At 37.9% G+C, this 25,670-nt stretch overlaps 1 protein-coding gene across 10 annotated transcripts in view; it reads left to right on the forward strand.

The window, feature by feature from the left end:
- The first annotated feature begins 634 nt into the window (after nt 1-634).
- The window catches only part of CEP295 (centrosomal protein 295), a 43,597-nt gene continuing 18,561 nt past the window's right edge, over nt 635-25,670 (forward strand). For 2 of the 10 annotated variants that reach the window (XM_054191729.1, XM_054191737.1), the window contains exons 1-17: nt 1,043-1,160; nt 2,645-2,778; nt 3,931-4,131; nt 5,405-5,529; nt 7,148-7,241; nt 11,895-12,008; nt 13,091-13,231; nt 14,341-14,524; nt 15,355-15,522; nt 16,506-16,730; nt 17,943-18,049; nt 19,606-19,818; nt 20,642-20,739; nt 20,866-21,949; nt 22,870-23,071; nt 23,215-23,367; nt 24,884-25,108. In XM_054191729.1, coding sequence (XP_054047704.1) covers nt 1,142-1,160; nt 2,645-2,778; nt 3,931-4,131; nt 5,405-5,529; nt 7,148-7,241; nt 11,895-12,008; nt 13,091-13,231; nt 14,341-14,524; nt 15,355-15,522; nt 16,506-16,730; nt 17,943-18,049; nt 19,606-19,818; nt 20,642-20,739; nt 20,866-21,949; nt 22,870-23,071; nt 23,215-23,367; nt 24,884-25,108 — 3,487 coding nt within the window. In that variant the 5' untranslated portion in view covers nt 1,043-1,141. The other 8 variants (XM_054191745.1, XM_054191754.1, XM_054191805.1 and 5 more) reach the window with 7 other exon arrangements.

The following is a 25,670-nucleotide window of genomic DNA, read 5'->3' on the forward strand; positions in this document are numbered from 1 at the left end:
CAGATGTCTCCGTTTTCGAATCCCAACTGCTGCAAGTCTTGCACATCCAATAAGTGGTCCTTCTTAGAAAGAAAACTTAAACATAAGGATGAAAGCAAAGAAGCAAACAAGGCTTACAAGGAGCAGAGATCAGTTAAAAAAAGGTTAATAAAAGTTATGAGGTTGAGGCAGCAGCACAGATTCCTTGTAGAAGCAGCTTGGGCAGCTATGTGCAAGCTCAGGAGACAGGCAGAGCAGCATGAACAGTCCAGGGCTACCGTGAGTCCAAATTTACTCCTTTTACTCATACAGTGCATCCAAAGAGAGAGTTGAACAAGGAAATTACACAGAGGTGGAACTAGTGAGGTAAAATTAGCTTTGGTGCTTGGAAACCCTGACCGAGACCTGCCGGGTACAGCACTGTGAGAAAGTCACGGTAATAAGCGCCTTCAGGACATACCGAGATGTCCTGATGGAGCTGGCAAAGCGCTAACGCGTTCAAATGAGCCCTCAGGGAGGGTCTGAGGGGAAGGAGCCCGTTTTGTACTGGCCGCGTGCGGCCTCGACGACCAATCACAGCTTTCCGCGGCTCCCATTGGTGGCCAGGAGGCAGGGGCGGGGCAGGCTTGTTGGCTGGCGTATGTGCGCTGTGGCGGTGGGGGGAGTGCTTTGAGGGGCAGGCCTGTCGAGCCGCTCCGTTTCCCGCCACGCCCGCAGCGATTGGCTGGTCAGGGTGAGCGCGGAGGTGACGCAGCAGGAGGCGGCGGCCGTTGGTGGCTGGCGGGAGGGCTCAGTCGGCGGTGGGTAGGTGCGGGCGGCCCCGCCGCGGGGCTGCTCTCTTCCCGCCTTCGGGCTCCTGGGGCCGGGACAGGGTGTTGCTTTCCCTTCACTTTCCCCCTCAGTTCGGGCTGATCGAGCTGCCGCGGCCCGAACGTGCTTGGGGCCTCCCGGGTGGAGCCGGCTGCCGGTGGGGCTCTCCCTGAGGGCCTGGTTGTGCTGCGGCCTGGTCCACCCTCCTCACCGGCCTAGGGCATTCGCGCCGCCCGCCTCAGGCCTCAGCTTCCGGCCGGTGCGCTGCCCTCGTCCTTGCCTTTAGAGTGCTGCTTCCCTTCCCGGCTCGGGAGAGGTGCTTTTGGCTTAGCTGTCCCACCAGGGTAGTAAGATGTTAATGTTGCTTACAGGTACCTATAGCGCAGTGTTCCCGGCGAAGGCTGGCTTAGTTTTAACTCTTGTGTATTTGCTGAATCTGTGCAAGCATTGACGGCTTTGTGGTGGTGTTTGCATTATCTGCTTTTGCTCTAATCCTTTAAGTGTTAGATTTTCTGGCTTTCTATTGTTCATGCTCTAAATTTTCCTTTCTGGGGGGGAGAGAGGAATCCTAGAATCAGAATTGTTAGGCTTAGAAGGGACCTTAAAGATCATCTGTTGCTATGGGCAGGGATACCTCCCACTAGATCAGGTTGCTCAGAGCCCCATCCAGCCTGGCCTTAAAAGCTTCTAGGGATGGGGCTTCCACTGTCTCTCTGGGCAACCTGTTCCAGTGTCTCCAGAATGTAATTTACTCCTTAATCATGTGTATTGATAAACTTATTTTGTGCCTCATCAGCAGAATAAAGGCTCGGAGGAACATGTTTAGTCCCTATTTATCCTGTAATGAACCTGGGGTTCATTGGTTTAATAACCTTGTATCAAAAGTATCTTATGGATAATTATTTTGTTTTTTCACTTCACCTGATTTCTCTAGAGTTTTGTTATTTTTTCATTATTTCCGATACTGAAAACAAATCTTTCCACATGTAACATGTTGGTTAAATTGTTAGCGCCACGTGGGTTGTTCACTAGTAATAAGCTTTTGATTTTTAGAACTAAACAGTGGCTTTTGAAAGTCTTTGTTGGTTTGTTTTGGGACAGTATTTTCAGGGATATAAATACTTAAAGATCAAATAAATATTTGGGGGGGACAGTTTTGGACTAGCCTGCAAATCAGGCTGAAAAAGTCTTCTTGCTGTGCAGATGAAAATTATAATTGCAAGGAAAATGGGAAGTGATGTGTAGAACCAGCAGATCCCGGTTCCGCAGTAAAATACACATGGAAACATAATTTGAAATGGCTGCTTAAGAAAGGTCAAATAAAAATTTGTCAGTGAGCAATCTTAGTGTTCTGGTGAAATGCTTGGCACATAGGCTGTTGTCGGAGTTTCACAGTCCTCAAGGCACAAAACCTTGGACTGCAGTGAAAAATGTTAACAAACTCAATATCTTATAACTGTTATGAGAATGTTTCACTATAAATCACCTAAGTGACCATCCTGCTTTACTGTGTGGTGTGGGTTTCAGTAGTGTGTTGGGTTGGGTTTTTTTAATCTCAGGAGTGGAATGGTGTTTGCTATTCACTTTGCAGATATGCCTGTCTGGTCCACAGTGTTGAATGTTAATGTAATACTGTTGCAGAGTTTGCTACATAAGCATAATAGTTCAAAAGCACTACGTTTTGTGACTGTGACAAAGACAGTGCCAATGTTGTTGGGTACAGTTGAGCAGTTATAGCTCACATTCCTAGATACCATGGTAGATTGGTAAGATTATGGCAGTATCTGGGGTTATTTATAGCTGGTTTACCTATATCATTTATGCACAATGTCTGTTTTTCATGTTGTTCTCATAGAAGTTGATTATTCAGCATTTCCAAAGATGAAGAGGAAAGTTGCAAAAGCTGGGAAATTGAGGCTTAGTCCTAATGAAGAAACCATGCTTCTCAAAGAAGAATATGAAAGAAGAAGAAAACTGAGGCTACAGCAAGTATGCCTATATTTTTGCACATTGCGTATTTAATTTAGTGATGTAACAAATAATTTAGGAAAACTAACTGAAAAATTTATTTTGTGTAAATTAAATTTCAGGGTCATAATATTGTGTATTAGGTTTCTGGTTAGTGTGTGAATTATTTTCTTTTTCTCATGTTTATTTACTACTAAGTGCATATTTTGCTTGTGATACTTTCTCTGTTTGTTAGATTCACAATCTCTTTTTCCCTGCCAGCTTCACAGTATCTGCCATTCTTATCTGGCTGTGAACATGCAGTTGTCTCTCTTCTGCTGATGCGTCACTTATGTAAGGATTCAAACTTCTTACGGTGTTCCAGGTTTTCATAGTGGTCATGCAGAAGAAATTAGACACCTGTTGCTAATACAGAACTTCACAGCTTTCCAGTAGACAAACTGAATTGCTACAGTATGTCATAGCTCTAAGTGCTTTAAGTACTGCTCCTTTTAAAATGTCTGAGGAGAGTACCTTCATGTTCTTCAGAACGTGTCTGTTGATCATCCCATCTTTCTTCCATTTCTCTTCTGCTGACCTGCTGTTGGATCACAGGGCTGTTTCTCCATTTCTCTTACTCTTTTCTTAGCCTTCCTCTGTTTGTCCTACACAAACTGTTCAGGTCTTTCACATCTTCAAAAAAATGTATGTCTTCAAGACATCTGCTCTGTACTAATCTTTCACCCCCCTTGGGCTTTTTTCTTGATATATTTTTCTCTTTAGTGAAGAGAATTTTACTGACAAAGTGGAAAACAAAAACTTAGTAAACAGACTTTAATTTAACAATATGGTTGCTGATTTTCTTTACACCATGTTGCATTGTAATAGGAGTCTTTATTAAATTATTATGTTGTATTTTTGGAGGGAAGGATATTCCAAGCAGTTTTTGCCTTTTGTTTTGTATATTGCTCTTTTGACTTTAACTGAAACATTTAACTAAGATTAAATTTATTATTTAATATATTAATTTTGGAAAAAGGTAATTGTAACTTTGAAGTATTTTCTGGACATATTGTTAATGGAAGTAGATTAGATGGAAAGATGAAAGGAGGGTAGAGTATGTTGTGGAAAAACTTGCTGCAGAAAATATTGTGCTTTTTTAAGTTACTGACAAAATAAATGCTATTTCTACAGGTTAGAGAGCAGCAGAAGTATATCGCCTTGCAGATAAGACAGAAAGTAAAGCAGAGGAGAGAAGAACAACTACATAAGTTAGAGGAGGCACTGAGAGCTGAATGGCAGAAAGCACAGGATCAAAAGAGGAAAGCATTAGAAAAACTGTATTTATCAAGCTTAAGAGCAATTGGTGAGGGTCACCGACAAGCCAAGGAGAACGTAAGTGAAACAGCTGAATGTTATTGTCAGGGAAATTCTTGATGTTCTAGAAATACCAAGATTGCTGTTTGTTCTTTTTATATTCTTAATCTTTCAGCCCTAATATCTAAAATGACAGGTTTTTCGAAGAATGGAATCTTCTTTTAGATCTTCTTAAAACTTCTGTTTATGTACTTTTTTGCAGATGTCTTTCCACAAAACCAGGATTCAATTGTCTATCAGGCCCATCTGCTAAGGTTTTTGCTGTGCAAACTCTTAAAGTTATTTTGTTTATGTTAGGTTGTACAGGTATATAATGGTGTATGTTTGTACTTGACTAAATTGCATGTGGTGAATCATTGTCTCAAGTATGCCATTAGTGTAGTACCTTTTTTTTCCTCTACCATGTAACAGTATCTTTTCTATGGTTAAGAAAATACACTTTTTTTTTTTCTTCAGTGCTCAAGTGATGTGGAATGTCTTGCCTTCTTGACATGAAGGGGCTTCAGAGGCCTTTGTGTAGACTGCAAACTGGTTTAACTTCTTAATTCTGCACCTATATAGGATTTTAAAGAAAGTGAAAATAGTTTTAACTTGTGTAGGCTCTCTTGAGAGATCATTGAGGTTGTTGGGTAGAAATTTTCCGTAGACTTAATTCTGAACCAGGTTTATAGAAATCAGCAACGCCACAGATTTCTTGCGTGAATTTTGCAGTCTCACGTACTTCCTGAATTAGTCAGGCTTTTTAACCTTTTATAGTGTTAAACTTTTCCATATCTCAGTGTCTCTAAATTAACTACTTTGTGAAGTCCTTTCTGATGCTAGGATGGATGAATTTGTGGAAAATTGTGTTACCAATGCCGTAGGAGCAGTGAACTAATTATAAAGAAATGTTTCTGTTGATACACGATTGTTGTAATTAATGACTGAAAAGTGGTTACTTGCTTTCTCTGTACTGCCTAGTCAGCATTTGCTTAAATGTCTAAGTGTATTTATATTATTCTCTTTATCAAAGAGATGCAGAGAGAATCTAAGGTTTCTGCATCAATATTTAACTGCACTGGCCAAGGAATGTGGCAAACTTGCTGCTGGTGGTGGTAGAGGAGAGTAAAGAAGATGGCAGAGAAGGAAAAGTTACTCTTTGGAGTATTTTTACTGTTCTACAGTATAATGTAATTTTGAGTTTGTGATTGTTACCAGCAGTACTTAATTTGAAATATCATGTTGATTGTATAAGAAGTGAGTAAAAAAAAACCAACCCTGTATTAAGTGCTTGCAATATTTTGTTGTTAAGGAACCTGACTTAGAAGCTCTGGCAAAGCAAGCAGAGGAAAGGAAGCAAAGAGCGGAGAAGAGACATAGGAAAGCCCTGAAAGAGCAGAAATACCAAAAAGAAAAATTACTTCGTGAGCAAGCCCGGTATGCAATAGTTACCTAGTTTTGTTAAGCATAGAATGTGCTTTATGATGTCAAAAGGTGATAGGCAAAAATCTTGATGCTTCTTGTTTGGAGCTGTTTTAATCTTTGAAATTTTATGGGTTAGAGAATTAATGCTTGTGGACAAAGCTTGTGGATTTTGATAAGAATTGTAGTTTTAAAACCAAGACAAAAATGTCAACTATATGAGCTGGCCTTATAGACTCTCAATGAGTGGGGAGCCTTTCATCTCTATATTGCTGTTCTCAGTCTAGATTGTTGACTAACAGCTATTCAGTGACTTACAAAATAAAATGTTCTCAGGCCAGTTCCTGACAGAGAGTTACCCATTGGAAGAAAGGACATTTGCTGTTGTTAAAGGAGAAGCTGCTGCCCGAGCATTCACACACCATTCATGGTGTTGCACACACACTTACTCTCGGGCATGTGTCCTTCTTCTTCAGGCTTGTTCTTAGGTTTCCTGCAGCAGAGTCTCAGATGTTGGATAACTAGAAGGTACAGCAGCAAGAACAGCCCAGGCTGGGTGCCTCCAAAGAGAGGAACCCTGAACAAAGAAATCCCTGGGCAATTATACCCTTGTGATCCATACATCCGCCCCTCATGTGCTGTCCACGCGTCTTTCAGTCCAATGGTGATTTTTGGTCTGGGGTCTTCTAAAATTTAATTGGTTCTTTTTCTGTGTCCAGACAGGCAGGCTCTTAGCTTTTTGATTTGTAGTTTATGTCAAGGGTGGGAGCCTCTGTATCTTCTGGTTTACATTTCTTGTGCAGTTGTCCTTGTTGGCAGAACATGGGGAACCGAAAAGTCGTGGACTTGAGAGAAACACTACCAAAACATCAGCGTGATATCCAGTACTTTCCCATCCGAAAAGGTTAAATAACACTGTACCATCTGCTAGGAAAAGTACTGAGAACAGCAGTTTTCTCATGGCCTGAAGATTTCAGCAAATCTAGCTACTCATGCTAAGTAGAGCTAAGCAAGCAGCACAAATCACACCAAATTATAATCCTAAATAATTTATTCTACTTAAAACTTACTTATTTATGCTAAACAATTAATATCGCTCAACAGCCATGATCTTCCTTCTTAGTGGTTTGATTTTTTTTTTTTGTGGTTGCTTTGTTGTGTTGGTTTTCGGGGTTTTTTTTTTTTTTAAGTCAATTGGACCAAACTTGAGGTGGCATGAAAAATGAACTGTGTCCTCTTGGGAACAGTTGTGTTTGAGTAGAGCTGAGAGACCTATTGATTAAATACTTAGTTTTGTCCACACTTCAGCAATTAAAATATGTTGAAGCAATGCAGTGCTTTCTGAAAACTTAAGTGAAAAGCAGGGATTTTGCTTTATTCTTTAGAAACTTGTTTGTATTAACATTTTTGCATTACTTCAATAAATTAATTTTCCAGTGCTGCCTTCCAGCATAAGTTCTGTTGACTTTTCAGTGTGCTTGTCTATCCCTATCTCCCAGGCATTCAATTCAGGTACATCTGAAGCTGTTTGGTTTTAGGTCTGCCTCTTACTTTGCACAGTGTTATCAATGCTGCTTGAATAAATTTTCCTTCTCCTTTTTTGTGTTTGGTTTCGGGTTTTTTTTCCCCGAAGACGAATGAATGCACGTAAACATGCTCTAGAAGTGGAAAGACAAAGAGCAGCCAAAGTTGCAAGCCTGCCACCTCCTCCACCACATCCTCTTGAGGTACATATCCATGATGTGAATAGTGATCACAATTCCAGGGTACCACATAATGTAATGATTTATTTATTGATCTGACTCCTCACAACAGGATATCTGAAATAGCTATTTGCATACTATAAGGAGAGCAAAAATCAAGAAAATTAATGAATTATGTATTCTTACTACTAAGCCTTGGTATTTGTTTATTTCTGATCTCTTGTTATGTGTGGATTTTGTTTCTTGTCATCTAAGACCTTATTTTGTGGTAAACATGTCTTTTAAACTTTATCATGATCTGTTTTTCATTTAATAGCCACAGTGGTCTTTCTCAGCATGTACACACAACCTCATTCTTCTGTCATAATGATGCAGTAATAGCATTTTGTTTAGTTCTGTAATAAAGATAGTTCTACCTTTTTAGCTGTGGGGTTTTTTGTTGTTTTTTTTTTTCCCCTCCAATTTCTTTGTTTCTTGTAGGGAATACCAAATGTAGGGTAAGCTGTTTAATTTTGATAGGAAACCTGTACCTAAGGCTATTGGGGAGTAAAGTAGAGAAAACCCATATTCTATGCTGTACCCTTTTTAGGGGATGACTTTGTGCTTCCTTCGTGCTTCGATTCAGAGAGATTCTGCATAGGTCTAAAAGTTACTGTAGGATTGCAGGTCTGAACTGCAGGAAGAACATTATGTGGATTTTTACTTTGGAATTAACTTTTAGTAAATTTAATGTAATGGAACTTCATTAATGTGGAGTTTAAGTTGCCTTATGTGGTGTTGTGCCGTTTCAGACTGTCAGGTTCAGGGATATTCAGAGCACTGACAAGAAAAGAAAGGATTAAAGTATACTAGTCCCCGTCAGAGCCAGTGAAGTTATCAAAGCTTTTCCGAGCTACATCCAGCATGTTATGTACAGGTTAGTGCGTTGGATGGTAGGGGTTTGGTACTGATGTATCTGGAAAAACTAAGTAAGGTTTGACCCTCACAGTTTTCAGAATGATTAGAAGGAGTGCATGTATACTTCAATTTGTATCCCTGGATTTTTATCCCTGGTAGCCCAAGGGTTTTCGTGTTGTGGAAGTTGGATATGAGTGAGGATTGTAAGGGAGTGATAAAGTTTGGGGTTATTTCTGGTGAAGTATATGCAATATTGGAATTTAGAAGAGATGGAATATGGTCCCGTATGGTACGGTTCAGGTAAATTCAAACACTCTGTCATGCTGCTGTTTTCCTCTACGTTGTTCCACGTGACGTGTTCCCAGTGTATCTGCTTTAGAGCAGATGAAGGCTTTATCAGTTAAAACTTTGACTCTGTGTTTCCTGGTTTTCAGATGCTTGTATTGCTCAGTTTGGCATTGTTGGAAAAGCATGAGATGTTGCAGCATTGCTTTTTGGTAACTGTTGCAGTTTAGGATGTGTTTTATGTTACTTTCTATTTAAAAAAAACCTGCAAACAAATAACAACAAAATCCCCCAAACAAAAAAACCCAACAACAAACCCCAAACAGGTTTGTAATTGGTGACCTAAAATCAGCTGCAGTTAACATGCGTATTTGTAGATGATATAACAGCTAAAAAGATGCAGTACTGCATAATACTTCTCATCTAACAACCTCAGTAATGCATCCCTCTCTCCATTTTACAAATGCAGAATGTTCTTCTTATTCTTTAGTCTTTTTTCACCAGGGCAAACAAGAAAACTTCGTTCAGGTTTCCCTGGGTTCTGGTACAATTGAATTTGTGATTGTGTTGGATGACAGGTCTGGGTTAGTACCCTGTTTAAGTATTGCAGAATCATAACCTCCTTTCCTGAAATTCTACAATATAATGCATTTCCACTTATGAACAAATGTCCTTTACTCACCTTTTCAGCAAACGTGATTTTAGCTGGTTTTAGCAGAGTTTGCAAACATCTGGATGTTCTACAATAAAGTGGGTTTTATTTTTTTAATAAGTTCATGCTCTGATAATGGCAAATTGAATCAGCAGTTCTGCAGACATGTTGAGGTTTTGTTGAGGAAAGAGATTGCGTTGCCTTGTTTAAATATAGCAAAGTGTGTCAGTTTGATCCATGTAAAGACTAGCTGACTTTGAGCCTTTTCCCTAGTTTTCATATCTGTATGAATTTCAATCCTTTTGTCATAGGCCCGTGTTACTGGGAGGGCCCAGGGTGAAGAATAAAGGTATTTTCTTGGAAAAGTAACTGGGTGCCATGTACTGCATGGGGTAAATGCTAAGTAATTGAAAGATCAGAGATGGTTAGAGCTGTGGTTTATTCCTAGTTTTGTATAAAGGGAGAAAACAAAAGATGTTAACTGTCAGTGTCAGGGGGGAAAAAATCTGTGGCTTTGTCTTGCAAATGCATTACTGAGAAGGCAGTGAATTTGAATTGCTTAACTTTACTCTAAATCCTTTGAATTACAGCAAATTACATGGTCATCTGCATAAGCATGCTTATTTTCAAATCAATTTACATAAAGAGCTTATTAAACATAGCTATAATCATAATCTGATGCTCTGTTGCGGTAACAATTGGATAAAATGTCACAAAATGGAGCTAGGGCAGTGTTGTTCATTGCAGGATTACTTAGAATATAAGAAACATTTCGTGAAGATACTCCTATTATTGTTACTTTACCCAATTACAAAAGAAGTGTTTTTACTCTGTATATATTGTCATAATCAAGTTTGATTCTCAGAAGGATGGCTTTTAGGAATTGAGACCTTAGTTAGTTAGACCAACTGTTAAGTTACTTAATTGAAGTTGAGCTGTAAACACAATTTTATTGACAAGTATCACAAAGTTCTTGTGAACTTATTTTTTTTATATGATCTGTAAGATTTTTATGTAATAGAAATACAACCTAAAAATGTTATTGTACTCTTCTTGAGTATTCATAGAGTTAGCTTTTTTTTGTTTTATTTTTTAACTTCATGACACATTAACATCGTGATACTACATGATACATTCCAGTTTTGCCAGATTTTAGTATAGAATTATTCACTTTTTTAGGAAGAAAAAGGAGGGAGGAGTTATAAACCTCTTAATGGAGCTATGAACAGATTCTTAGCTGCAGTGGTTCCACCATGGGTATAGTAATGTTACAAGTATTATTTTTTTTTTAACCTGAATTGGTTTTGATATTAATTGGAAAACTGCAGTCTCCAACATAATTCTCACATCTTCACAGCTTTTGAATAAAATTCTGAGATTTGATTGATTAAATGTAATTATTAATTACTGAGTTGTTAGTTTTACATTTTTTAAATAATTCAGAAGTCTAAGGTTTAATTTTACATTCTCAAAGTAACACGGTATAGGTCAAACAGTCAGTGATCTGGCTAATGAGATTTATGCTGGGACTTGTCTGGTTTCAGAGCCATAATCAGTATCTGCAAGTGTTTTGGTTAATATTCATCTGTTACAAGTACTATGATTTATTGACTAAGAAAGTTAGCAATTTTTAAACAGCATTATGTAGAAATAAAAGTGAAATTCTTGATGGTGTACTTTTATTTGTGCGTGTCTTTTTTTTTTTTGTCTTCCTACTAGAATAACATGCATTTGCTTAAGAACCGTAAAATGAGATACTGAAGTTCTGTTGCGTAGTTGCATATCATAGGATTTTAATTTAAAGACTTCACTTTCCACAGACTTTATAAAATAGCAAGAGATAATCAGTACTGGTATTTTGTATGCCTCCTCTTAGATATCTTAGATGTCATAGAGATAAGTTTAAGATATTCCTGAGACTTAATACTGCCATTTGTGTGTGTGCGTTTGTTTACAGTTATATTAGTTTTAAACCACTTGGGCCATGAAACTTGATGTTTTAGTTAATATGGATAAGAATCCTTTTTTAGGAGAAAGTCTGGGGAAGAGGAAGCTGAGAGGAAAATTAATGGAGGAGATGTTAAAAGTACAAAGGCAGGTCCTACAGAATACTTGGTTACCTGACCTGGCTACCTCACTACTGAGGACATCGGGCTGAGACAAAGAGGGAGGGTCTCATTGCTCAGTGTGCAAACTCCTTCAGGCAGGAGTTGAAATGTGGTAATGTACCCAAAACTTAAAAAAAAAAAAAAAAAAAAAAAAAAAAAAAAAACACCAGAAAAACCCCCAAAAAACTGTGTATTATATGAATAGACACTTTTCAGTGAAGTTATGGAAAATGCTTTTTTCTCTGGTCATCTAATAAATTTGACGTCACGGGTTCTGAGTTCCATGAAGAAAAGTCTGTACTTTAAAAGTGTTCATTTTGCTGTTAGGTATAATTATATTGTGGTTCTGTGGTTGTCCCGCTTTGAGGTGAGCGTGACAGCTGTTGTAAGTGGGATTTGTATTAGTACATTAACCTCAAGTGCTTTTAAATTAAGGTATTGCTTTTGAAACATGAAGGTAGAGCTCTCTGATGAATGTCAGTTTGTGTGGAGGAGTTTGCCTTAGGCTATTAGATGCTCTCAGTTGTTAAGACCTCTAGATCTGCCTTGTGCTGTTGTGATTTATTAATCATTAAGTGTATGTAAAGTTTTAAACAATATTTTCAGGAGAGAATTTGCAGGGGGTGGCTTTCTTTTAATACTGATTTAAGTGTACATGTCACTTGATGTTCTGTTTAGTTGCTTTGCTAGAGATACTGTTTTCTGATACAGCTGTACTTGTACTTTTTGTCCTAGAATTTTGAAATTAAAAAGACTCCTGCAGTGAAGCCCTATGGTGCTGACAACTTTTCTGTTACACGTTATCATATTTCCGAACCTTATGTGGACAGAGAATTGGATGGAGAGCAGGTGATTAAATCGAAGTGTTAGTGATACATGCTTCCATAGATTTTTCTTTGTATTGCATACAGTGTTGAGATAACAGCGATTCAGTTTTCTAGAACTTCTTTAAAAATACAAACTTGTATAAAGCAGCCATTATACAACTTACTAATCAGAATCCGAGCTGGGGAAACTTGCAAGGAAACATGCTGGGTCACTAGTGGGATCACACCTGACAGTGTCCCATGTGAACGGACCTCTGTAAGGGGGTAAGTTCCCAAGACTGACATAACATTAGGACAGCCAAATCTTCTGCTTTGTGGCTTATGCTACATTAATAGTTGCAGTTGCCCTGCTTTTTTTGTCTTCCCCTCTTTTAGCTACATACTCCCAGTCTTTACGTCATATTTGCGTTCATTTGTTCATGCAGTGAAGGGTTTCAGCTTGCCAAAATGGCAGAAGTTTAATTTGAGGAAAAAGAACAATGAATAGATTTTTGCCAAATGGGAAAACTTACTCAGACAAGGGGCAAAGTAAGATCAGAAGATAGGGAGTGCCTGGAAAAGTGTGAGACCGAGCAAGAGCATAGCTTTTGGAGGTGATTTTTGAACTAAGGTAATGCTGTTCAAAAGTGCACCAAACAATAGTCCAGTTTATCAATGATGTGAGACCACAATCTAAGTTCCTGTTCTGGATGAGCCTCTCTTAGACTAGAAAAGTGTTCTCAATGAACACACGAAGATAGAAGTAGTCAGTCTGTAATATTGACTGTATTATTTACTTTACCTTGTATTTTAGGAAAAATAACCACTCTGCTATAACAAATAAATCCTACAAATGATTGTCCCTAGTACGGCTTGAAACTAGAACACTTTGACACCTACACTTATGGAATATGTAAATAGGCATTTTTTTTTCAAAGGTAAAAAACTGGTTTGGTCCTGCTTGTAACTAAGAATTATAAACTTTCGAAGGTGTTCATATGGCATTGTATGCTTTTTTTTTTTAAAAAAGTGCATTTGCTACAGAACTACTCGCTTATTTATTGTTAAGTATGCTTTAAACTACTACAAAGAACTTCACGGACTAAACTGTTGATTGACTACCAGCCAGATGCTCGGTTAGCTGCTGCAGAAGAAGGGAAGCGTTTGGAGGAACTACGCAGAGAGGCAGAGAGGGAGAGAAGAGAGCAGCTTGAAAAGGCGCATCTCAGAGGAAGTCATGCCTTGAAGAAGGTCCATTTGGCTCAGGTAGGCAAAGTAGTTGTGCCTGGTTTTAATGTCAAAATGACCAGTGTTAAGTAAATTGTAGGTAGCTGATTAGTAAAGGAATTATCGTTACAAGAGGAAAATTGATGGACTAAATGGAGGAGTTTTCAGAATGCATTTAAAAACCGTCAAACTCTATTTGCTTATTTTTGGAAGGAGGGAGAATGAAAGCACGCAAATTAAGACCAACCTGAAGAAGAACATCTTTTAATTTTTGTTATCTTAATCAAACTTTTTTGATTGGTGATGAGCTCTACTTTTTCACATCAGCTTTAATTGGAGTTGTTTATTTTGTGCTTCAGGGAAAAAAATTAGTTTATTATTAAGAAGGCAACAGTTTATTTTTTATTTTTTTAAAACTTCAGAGTTTTTACTTAAAGACTGTTCTGTTACTGTGTAAGTCTGGAAATAATTGGAATTGTTTCCTTTAAGAAGAAAAAAATTGAACTATTGAGAAAGTTCTTTACACCTAGAGGTACGCTCTGAAATTTGATTTAGTGTCTGTTACCTTTACAAGTGTATTTGGAGTCTAGAAATAGCAAAAGCTTCCTGGTTTTTAGTTGAGATATGGTTGGCCCTGAATGAGTAACCTAATTAAAATGGGGGAACAGTGGAAATGTTACTGATGCTCCTTAAGTTAACAGGGGGGGAAAAAACCAACCAAACTTCAAATAAAGCTTTTTTTTTTAATAGCTTTCATATATAATTGTAATGCGCCAAGAGTATTTAGTTCATGTCTTAAAAAGTAGGAATGGATGAAGTACATACTAACAAAAGTAACTTGCCAAAGGAAGTACTCATTTACCTTATAAAACAGAAGATATAATTCTGTTGAGGAAAGTCAGCCTATAGGTGCACAGTCTGATCTTTTATTTAACATTAGATCTTCTGGGTAGTATTGATGATTCTTGTGTTCAAAGGTCAGACACAGCCTTCTCCTGAGGAAGCACCTTCTCCCTAGAATAAACTTTAAACGTGAAGGATTGAGCAAACTTCATGGTAACCAAATGGGAGTATTTTATAAGTCCTGACATATGGCTGTCTGAATGCGAACACTAAATGCTTATGTTATCCCTTCTTTATACTTGAAGGATAGGGAAAGGCTACTGAAAGAACTTGAGCAAATGCAGAATATGGATCGGATGCGCAGAAGACAGATTGTAGCGCAGATGCCACCTCAAATTTTTGTGCCTGCATACAAACGCACGGAAATAAAAGAAGAATGGCAGAGAGAACTGGAGTTTGCATTTGAAGATATGTACAGTGAAGACAGGAGTAAGTAATTCGTTGGAGGTTTTTGAATCTGGTAGCTCAGTAGAGGAGAGGCTGCCTGTTTCCAGGTCCAGCTGGTGGCAAGTCTGTGTGTGTATTTGCAGTAGGCACACACAGGAACTGACTTCCAGCACACACACAGCTGGCCACACAGGCGAATGCAGAAAACACAGCGCTCGTTAAACACAAACAGCACAAATGGCCTCACCCTGTTCACTGCTCAGGATGAAGGCCTGTTAGTGGGATATGTGTCTGTATATACAGCATGGGTCCCTCCAGCAGTTGGTCTTAGACACCCAGTCTACCCAGTAATTCATCCTGGACCCTGTAGCCTTCCAGTTACCTTGCATGTCCACATATGCAATGCTATGCTCAAATACGTGCTGTGGGTCACTCAGTAAGTGGCTTTAGACAGTCGTTCTACCTAGCAGCTGTCCCCAGTTGCTGGCTCCTGGGCATGTGAACCCCCAGGGTCTACTCCAATTGTTGCTACAAATCCAGCTGGGTTTGTGAACATGTGCACAGACATGCACATGCTATGGATCCCAGTGATCACTGACCTTAAATACCCCATCTACTCGGTGTCCCAAGCCATGACACGTAGCATATTCTAGTGGGAAACCCTGTAGAATTTCTGAATTAATAGATGGCTAATAATCTAAACGATTTTGAATCTTCTATTTTGGAAGACAAAATAGTTGGATTAAATCTGCTGTGAAACAAGCTATTGATACTTGAACTTCTTAGGGATTTGTATGATGAGTGTAGTCTTGTAATGTTGTTTGCTTTTCATTCCAATTGGTCATTTTATGTGGTTGTGTTATTTTAATTAGAAATGAAAGAAGACCTGATTTTGCAGTTTGAGCCACAACCTTTGCCAGCCCCTCCTGAGAGATCTCAAGATAATGATCTTGATATTTCTTTGGAGCAAGAATCTGCTTGTGATACTCAACAAGAATCGGGACAGATGACGGAAGAGGAGGTCCCCAATGAATCAGAAAGTAAAGCTTTTAAAGCTTACATTTATCTTAAACTTTTTTGTTTTATAGTAGAAAAGAGATTTAGTTTAATATATCAAATAAATTAACTTTAGTATTAACTAAAATATCTGAAGTACTAAAATTCCTTAATGCCTGTGAAGTATTTAATTATCATCCATGATAAACATCATAAACCACTTGATAATAGTCTAATGATTATGAATTTAAGAAGGCAAATGTGGCTTCTTTGTCTAATATACTTCAGTTCCTTAGTATGCTGAGAATAATTTTCAATTGTTGTAAGAACTAGACTGTTAGTAGCCATAATTATTCTTATATAATTAGTATGAATTATGGGATGATGCCAGCATGTGAACTTAAATATTTTTCATTTTGTGTTTTGAAGTATTTGAAAGTTAAAGCTTGACTTGGTATGAAAGTCTACTTATTGTATGTCCTTTATGTTCAGGTTTGTGATTGAGTTGCTCCATATTGTGAGTAGGCTGCAACAGTTGCGTGTGTGTGTGTGTGTACTCTCTCCTTGTGGCACGTACAGGATAATGTGATGTGAACAAGAAGTGTATTAGTGAACTTTGCTGCTTAGCCAAGCATTTCTGCTGCATCCCTTTGCTGGCACAATCTGTTTTTTGGTCTGTGGTGCATTATGTTGCCAGTGCTAATAAAAAGCAGGCAGGCAGGGGGAGAATACTGCTTATTTTTGCAACAGTACAGTCTAGGAGTAGTCTGACTGTGAAACACTACAACTAGCTTAGCCCTCCTTTTGTAGCAAATTACTGCTTCTCTCTTGCAGGTAAAAGAAAATATTGTTAAGCTTTTAAAACTTGGTAATACAGCTGAGATATCTGTCCAATTGTGTGAGCAGTTAAAAAAAAAAAAACAAACTAAAAAACCCCAAAAAATCAACGAAAAAGAAGGATTTTTTTGGTTTTATGATGTGAAGATGTTCATTACCCAAAACTCTTAACAGTATATGTTCTTTGTAGATCTTGAAGAAGCCAAAACTCACCAACCTCAGCCAAAACTTGCCTTAACGAAGTTGCTGAACAAGATTAGAAGCCAAAAAGAGGAGTGGACATCAAGAAGTGAGAAAGAGATTCAAAGTGAAATTGAGACTATTGAATCGGGCACAATAGCTAGTGAAGAGAGACCATTATGTGATTTAGAACTTAACTGTGAGCAACAGAAAAATGCATTATGTGAAGCCAAAGGTACGTAATACATACCGTTTGCTGTTACGTCCAACTTGCCCATTAAGATCTTGTGGAGGAAAGAGGTCCAAAATACCTTTGTATCTTTTAAATCTCGCCCAAATTGTTGTCACACTTGGTGTTGCCATGCTTTAAGAGGTGTTAGCCTCCAGGAGTAGAATTCTCAGTGCAAAATTGAGCATTGAAATTCTATACCTGGAAAAGCCAGATGCTTCGGAGATTCGCAGCTAGAAATGCACAAGAAAAGCATGAGCTGACGTGTCTGAAATCATGGTTCGGGGTTGGTTTTTTTTTCTGCTTCTAGGCACAATTCTGAAAAGCCTCTGTGTAAAACTGGAACTTATAGCAATTAGACGTTCTGTTTTGTTTGGTAGCCAAATAATTTTGGCGTTACTTCTGATTTCTATCCTTCATGCTCTTTTGGTTATGCTAGTGCTGAAGGTGGTGAACTTGTACGCTGAGTGGGATTTCTGAAGTATTAAAGTGATCAAGTTGTGGCAGTTCAGTTTTTTTTCTTTTTTTTCTTTCATAGGGTGCTAGTTTTTTTAAACAAGATTAAGTGATTTAGTTCAATCGTGTACATGGATACACCAGCATAATGCCTGGGGATTGGAGACTGCAGCATGAGTGAAAACATGCCTCTGGGGAAAACTTGCTGCTATTTGAAGCTGATAGTACAGGATGAAGACTTACTTTTTGCGCAATAGCCAAATGTTAGATCACTTGCCCAGCGAGTGCCAGTTTTAGACCCTTTTTATTCTGGGAGGTTAATGTGTGGCTCTTGATTCCTCAGGATGATCTTGCTATTAGGCTACCAAGTAATCTTGGTAGAAGCGATCTTCAGTCCCACTGGAGCTGGGCACTTACTGTGTATTCAAGAGCGACACATGATAAAGGGCCATTAAAGGCTTAAATAATCATAGAATCATAGAATTGGTTGGATTGGAAGGGACCTTAAAGATCATCTAGTTCCAGCCCCCCTGCCGCAGGCAGGGACACCTCCCACTAGATAATAATACATATAGATAATACAAAAAAAATGGATTTTCCAGCTTATGGAGACAGGCAGAGTAGTGGCATGGAGATGGTAATCTTTTCCAGAGCAGCTTATGCATTTTGTTTAGAGAGGTTGGGAAACTGTAAAGCAAGATGTAAAGAAGATCCAAGGGCGTTTCTGACTGCAATTACAGTTAAATGACATGTGTTTTTTAGACTCTGTGAAAATGTTGGAAAATAAAGTTGTAGCTGAAAACTCAGTTCTAATCCATCCTCAAGAACAAGCAGCTAAAATTAGAATGGAAGAGGAGAGACGAAAGTGGGTAAGTGTGTATGTACTTATTCCTATCTCAGTTACGGTGTTAAAAAAAAAAAAACAAAAACAAAAACAAAAAACGTAATTTGCAGAAGACTTTAAAATGCTTCAGGTTATACAGCAACATAGACCCTTTTAAGATGCTTGTAACACTTAAATTTACTTTTACTGCAAATTTTCTATACTTGGCTTCTGTGTATTAATTTTTAAAAAATGACTGAACTTTAGCTGGAATGTAGAATAGAGTGGAAAACCTGTTTCTTAAAATCTGTCAGGTGCTATAGGCAAGGGATGCCACCCTATGATTACATGAGAATCCCAGTTGTAGATGAATACCTTTGCTTTAGGGAGGATGTAGTCAACAATACACAACTATGCGAAAACTTCACTAACCCTGTGTAATAAAATAGGAGGGTCTGTGGGATTGTGTTGAGAGTGACAGGGAAAACTTACAAACCTTGAGCGGGTTTGTTTGTTGTTTTTTAAATTAAGAGTGAAACAAATGCAGAAAGTCTTTGTCTATGGGAATGCTACGTTTATTATATTTAGACAATAATAATCTTGTATATTATTTCATTATATGTACTGTGTATATGCTACATTATATTTTCATTTTGTATTATATCTTTAGAGACCTACCAGCTATTATCTGGTGGTTTATCAATTTAAAAAAAAGAAAGTTGAAATTGTTGTCTTAGTGCAGCCTTAAATTGTAGAGTTGAAGTTCAGAAATTCAGGAAACAAAAATTTGGCAAAATAGTATTGTTTTGGTGTAGGGGAAGCAGCAGAACATATTTGAAAGTGTGGTTACTTTCTTTAATATTCATTTTCTCCCACTTTGCATCTGCCCAGGTGTACATATTGCCATATCCACGTTAACTGTTCTCAGGTCTAGCTTTTTCTCGGGTTGCTCTTCCTGGCATCCCCTTTCAGATACTGTCTCATTAAAGGCTATTGTCGACTTCATCTTTTCCAGTACTTTGAAATTTTTCTTTGCTTCCATTCTAAAATACATATGCTGTTGCTACACACGGATCTAAGTGATTTCTAGCTGATAGGTACATGGAAAGAGAATAAAAATAAACAAACCACTTCAGAGATTTATGGAGTGCTCTTAAAGTGGTTATACGTTAGCTATTTGTAAGGCTTGTATTAACATTTAAATGTGTTGAACTCTCAATGAAAAGCTCTATAAAATGCAAAGTAGGTTTATGAATTCAATTTAAGAAAAGGACTTCTTTTGCAGTCACTGGAAAATGATAATGTATCTTGAGTGGTTAGATTCTGATTCTGTCTGTTCTATTAATTGGAGAATAGATAATAGTGCAGTAGTAAATGGATTCAGGGACTTTTAGAAAGATCTAGCTAGTAAACCAAAATTATTCTTGTAAACTTTGGAACTATTTTTAAAGGCCTCTTACAATTTGGAAATGCCTGTCACAAGCAATAAAATTTCTGCTGTAAGTTGGAACAAAGTGGGTTGTTCCCACACCCACAGTGAGGGGTCTTTGATTTCCTTATCAGTCAGTTCTGGAGATTCAACCTCATTTTTCTTCTCGATAGCATGAGCAAATAGAGCAACAGAAAAAGGAACAGCTGGCCTTGCTTAAACAACTTGAAGAAGAGAGAGCACGCTTGGAGGCTGATTTTCTGAAGATCCAAATGCAAACCCGTTTGGAGGAGGCTAAGAAAAAAAAAGAGGAGGAAGAGCAAGGTCAGCTGGTACAAAGCCACAGTGTTCCTTCTGCAGATCAAGAGAACAAAGTGGAACGTGAGGTGAAGAACTGTAGAAAATTGTGTGTAGTTTTTTAATTATCCCTATTATAAAAATCAAGAGCACCGTTTGCCAATTTTAATTTATATCAATCAAGACAATCAATTTTTATTTCTTAGGCTATGAATCGGATGTTCATACATACAAGGTTCTGTATCGGACAAAAGGAAGCTTTTGTATTTCACATGTATCACTGGACTAGAAATATTGGATTGTCTTTGCATAGTCCCAGAGACAGCATGTCTGTTTAAAATACCTGTTAGTGAAATCCGATTAGAGTCATGCAACGATTATGGATGTACACATACCCTTTTTCAAGAAGAAAAGGAAAAAAAAAAAGGCAGGGGGAAGACATAAAATGCCACCTCTGTGTTTCTGTCCGTCTAAATCTCAAGCAGCTACTTAAAGGAGAGGAATTTACTGAGAGTGTTGAAGGAAAGTAATCTTTTTTTAAAATCTTGAACCATTTGCACAACCTGTACTCTTCTGAGAATCTGATTGCCTTGAAAATGCAGCACGCTCGGATCATTGCTCCCTGAGTTTTCTGCTGGGTACATTTACCTCTTAGAGCTAAGCTGCTGTAAGCACCATTGACTCTGAGGGTGCGTGCTCCACTTGCCAAGGGAGACTGTAGCTGTAGGCCATCTGTTCCAGAAACGGCTTTAGCTTCATTGCCTCAGGCTGAAATCTCACAGACTTCAACTGGTAGTACAGAGTGGCTCCTGTAAACTTAGGAGAAAGAACATACAGCTTAATGTTGTTGCCTTAATAGTTTTCTGTGAGTTATTTGTATATATGCACTTAAAATTATTTTATTTTGCTTAGACTGGAAATACTACTGTGTCAGAAACCAGGAGTCCTAGAGAAGACGGCCATTTACAGATGATTCATAATTATCAACAGTGCCTTCTACAGCAAAACAGGTAAATTTCTTTATGAAATGGAAGTCTGAGTTGCTTGTTTCAAAATAATTTGTGTTGCTTTGATTATTGAAATTGATGTTTATCTTTGGACCACTCTGGAAAGATTCATGTTTTCGTTCTGTTCAGGCTGCACAAACAGACCGCAGAAGAAGCTAAAAAGCATCTACAGGAGTATCAGAATAAATTGAAACAAAGATACTTGTCTACTTCTGCAACACCGCCAAGCTCTGTGGAAGCAAAATCAATTAATTTAAAGCCTGTCTCAGAACCACTTCTACAGAGGCAAGGAGTGCAACCACCACAATACCAGTCACCTGAACGAGTTCATGTGCAAGAGCATGCACAGTCAGTACCTGTGTTTTCAGGAACATTGTGTATGTTGGGAAAACCATCTTCACAGAAACATGAAGAACAAATGCATAACGTTTGTCCTGGCAGACATACGCAGTTTTTAGAAGCATCGAAATTGAAGCATGGAGAGTTTTGCTTGCCATGTGATTGTCCTTCACAGGAACAAGTGGGAATGTTGGAAACCTCCAGTAATCATGTCAGAGAACCATCTCAGTTCCCGTTAACATCAGGGTTAGTCATGAAAGATGTCACTACAGTAAGAACGCAACCGGAAGCACGTGTACAACATGTTAGGTTTGTTTTGCCTGCAGAAGATTCCTCTGAGCCTTCAAAAGCAGTGCACTTTCAAGAGTCATCTCAGAAGATGTCTAACCATCAAACAGAGACAGAAGCTGGAGAAGAGCCGCCACATAAGACACCCCTTACGCCAGCAACAAAGGGATCTCATATAGTTGAGGCAGCCTCAGTTGATTCTTTGGCGTATCGGCATGGATCTGCAGAGAGCACCGTCAAAACAAGCCTTGAACGACCCCTCAGTCGTTCTGAACCTGTGACTTTATCTCATGAAGAACCTAAAGCCCGGGGTGTTGAGGAATCCTCGATATCAAAAACAGGAAGTGCATCTTTATTAAATTATTCTGGTATACTGGATTTAAGGGACAGAGTGTTGGCCTCATCAGAAAGCATCCAAGCTCAGCAGAAGTATTTGAAAGAATTGCAAGAGCAGCTAGATGCACAAAGAGAAGCTCTTCTTTCTAGACAGAAAATACAAGAACAACTACTTCTACAGAAGCAAGATAAACTGAAAGAACAGATGCAGAGACAGCATGAGGCTTTGAAAGAATTTCTGAACAAGCAGGTAAGCTTTATAAATGCTTTGCATGGTGAGTCATCTAGTAGGTGATCAAAACTTAAGAGTGAATCCTACCAATTAGCAAAGTATCCCATGGAGTGTTGATAGTTTTAGGTGATTTACCGTAATGAAAATTTTAATTAGGACTTGTGATTTGTAATCAGTAGTTCTTTTCTGTAAGCCCCAAGAGCGCAGTTTGGTTCAGTCTAACAGAGATAGTATGAACTTCTGTGCTTGGTCTCTGAGCATAATGCTGATTGAAATAGTTATGTTGTCTGAAATATCTCCAGCTTTCTTCAGCTCTAGAAATGCAGCTGTATGTAAAACAGCCCTTGTGTTAAAAAAAAATTTAAGCAGTACCTCAAAAGATATCATAAGCATTTTGAATAGACTATTTTTTTTTAAAGTTTGTCTTTTTATGTGTACACGTTAGGAAGTTGGCTTGACAGCTGCACTCTTGAGTTGGAATTTTGCTTGTTTGTGTGTAACAGAAGAAAAATCCAAGTTTATTTTTGAGTTTCTAAAGAAGTTCCTTTTGCCCTTTTTTTTTTTTAAATAAACAGAAGCCATCTTAGAAAAATTATTTCTGCCTAGAGTCCCTCTCTCTTGCTTTTGCAGTCTCCAAACAGCTAAAATTCCTAAGTTGAGGAGCTGAAAAACTAAGGAGTTGTTTTCAGGAGCTGTTCCTGTTAAAAATGCTGAGTATTCTGATCTAATCTAACAAAGGCCCCTAATAATGTAAATAATTATGTTTTAGCACATTAGGCTTGTAGAGCTAAATAAAGTATCTGTATGTCCAAACGTTTTTGTAAGCTAAGCAAGTCTGTCCAGTATTTTCTCAAAGTGCTGAATATTGTCCTGCACAGAATACACACACAAGAAAATGCTGGTTTGATAAATGAGTATAAATATAATGTTATATACAGTTGCTCCCCCCCACTCCCCCCTCCACTAAGGTGAGACATTTCCGCACAAATGAAGAAATGACAGAGGCACAAAAGCCTGACTGGATTAATAGAACTGAGTTTTTCCAAGACTCAGAAAAGTACCAGCAAGAGAATTCTGGCAGGAGTAAATTTCATGGAAGTGAAATGATTTCACAGTGCATCGGTCCAGCTGAGCAAACTGGTAAGGCTGTATAGTACTTCTCATTACAATTTTTTTCATTTTGTAGCTGAGATGGAGTTCTGTTCCATCTCCCCAAGTTAATTTCATATATATATTATTGCAACATGCTAGAGGAATTTAAACGACAAAACTTCATTTTGCAGAACAGTCTGAGCAAGTTCTATGTAGAGAACAGAAACGGAGATCTTCCAAACCACCTGTGACAAAAGTCAAGTTAGGGCTTGATTTGGAACAACATGAACTTAGCGTTATACCAGAGGTAGACACACCGAAGAGTTGCAACGTTTCTTGTGCAGGTAATATATATACGGATATAAAATATATAATAAATGCTGCTGTTCCTAAGAAATACAGATTGGAGAAATTAATCTTTTCTGAAGAGTCTTTCAGATGATTGATCATGAAATAAGAGCTGTGGCCTTATTTTAAGGTATAATTTATATATTACTGAAGTGAGTTATAGTTGAGAAAAACTTACTCTGTCAGCGTCTGTCTAGAAAAATGTAATCAAAACAAAAATTTGCCAACAAAAGAAAATTCACCATAATTCTATGACTTAAGTTCCCTGTTGCTTTTTCTGTTGGGCCGGTACGGTGTTAATAGACAATTGTACAATAATTGTAAAGAGAACTAGCAGAGATGATGGTAGGTGGTTAAAGGTTTAACTTTTGAGCATACCAAGAAAGTGAGTGTGAGATCTTATAAGTAAGGAGTTAGTATCAAGTTTGTACAGAAATTTGTAGACCATCTTTTAATTTTTTTTTTCCAAATACAAAACACTCTTTGTTTAAAAAAAAAAAAATCTCAGAGAGCAACTACACAATGCAAGTATTTTCTGTTGTTCCAGTCTGCATGCAATGCTTTGTAATTCTCTGTAAGGAATATTAAGTAACAGATACAACAGACTGGTGTTTTCTGAATGTAAACATTTAAATTTACTATTTTAAAGTCTCTTCATAGCTAGAATTTAACGCATATTTTACAAAAGTTTTAATACCGTGTCAGTGTTTTTAAAAGGGCTAAGCAGAACAATCTGAATAGGCCTGTAAAGCTGGCATTCATCTTGAGCAAAATAATGAAACAGCTGGTATGGGATATTTTTTAATTAAAGAAAAGTAATTAATGCTAGTCAGCATCAGTTTATGCAGAATAATTCTTGTTGGGCTAATTTGGTATCTTGATTAGACAACAAGTTTTGTTGGTGAAAGTTTTCATTGAAGAATATATTTATATTCTCAACAGCACTTGACTTAGTGTTATGTATCTTAATTTTAAAAATGATGAAAAATCAAAAAATTTTTCTGAAATATTATCCAGTGGAATTCTAGGGTAGGAAATACTCATTTGCTGTGTAATCCCATTATAAGCCACAGGTGATTTATTCCTATGTTATCTAACCGTTGGTCACAGTAGGTAATAAAAAGTTAAACTTGAGGTTTTTATTGGATTGAGTGTCCAAAAAGGGCTGGTGGGGGGGGAGGGGTTGGGGAGAAAAAAAAAAATCTTTAAGCCAGAGCAGAGAAGTTATGTTGCCTCTGGATTTGGAAAAAATTACTGAAAGGTTTATTTTCAACTTAGCAAATCCACCAATTCGTTTGAATTTTTTTGGAAGAAATACTTTAGTTGAGTTAGGAATTATTTTTTGAGAAGTCTGTGACGTATATAATCTTTTAACCTGTATAATCCATAAACTGTGTAATACAAAGGTTTTTACTGACCTGATATGGCTAACTGTATTAGAATGGAGCACTGTATGAATTCAGTGGGTTATTTCTGTAGAATAGAATGTGCATCTTAATGTTTTCAATTCAGATAAAGCCGATTCTGTTGGTGGAAAATCTTCTCCCACTTCAACCATGGGGAAGTTTGCGTACAGGAAACGTTACAGTCATGCTTTTCATGAAGGCGGCAGGTTACCTCTGAGCGTAACAAGCTACAGGGAACAAATCTCTAATGGAAGTCCAAGGCAAAGTAAACAGTCAAGTAGATTGTTACAAGAGGTGCTGATGATGGCTGCTGAAAATTCATATGATTCAGGTGAGGAAATAATCTTCTTTCTAGGAATCATGTGAATACTATTCAGCACTGCTAATTTTACTGCGATTTATTTGCAGCATATGACCTGACCTGTTAAAGGACATGCAGTGCTATTTAAATACTTTTTAATTTTAAGTGTAAAAAAGGGTGTTTCCATAACCACGTGTCTCAGAATGGCTGAGTTTATTACCATTCTAATAACGGAAGTCCACGCTGCAGTAAACTTCATTGCTAGTCAACAGTTTCTCATCCAAGGCACGTTCTTTGTATCTGTACCTTGTAGAATGGCCTGTAAAGAAACAACTTCTGTATTACCTGCTTTTCCAGCCCTTACCAGCTCAATACCATGCATGCATAGGGAGCAAACTGCTGCAGAAAGCCACGTGTATTTCTTCCTCCTGAGGGAGGTGTCTTCCTTCACAGCTTCACCAGGCAGAAACCTGTTGTGAGCAGACCGGTGGTGTGCCTGAGACAGTACCCAGTGATTCCTTGTATTGGCACAGAGGAAATTAATGCTTAAAAAGAACTCTGGAGCATTAACATGCTAATGTAGATGTCCACT

Source organism: Rissa tridactyla, chromosome 1, assembly GCF_028500815.1.
Source record: "Rissa tridactyla isolate bRisTri1 chromosome 1, bRisTri1.patW.cur.20221130, whole genome shotgun sequence".
NCBI lineage: Eukaryota > Metazoa > Chordata > Aves > Charadriiformes > Laridae > Rissa > Rissa tridactyla.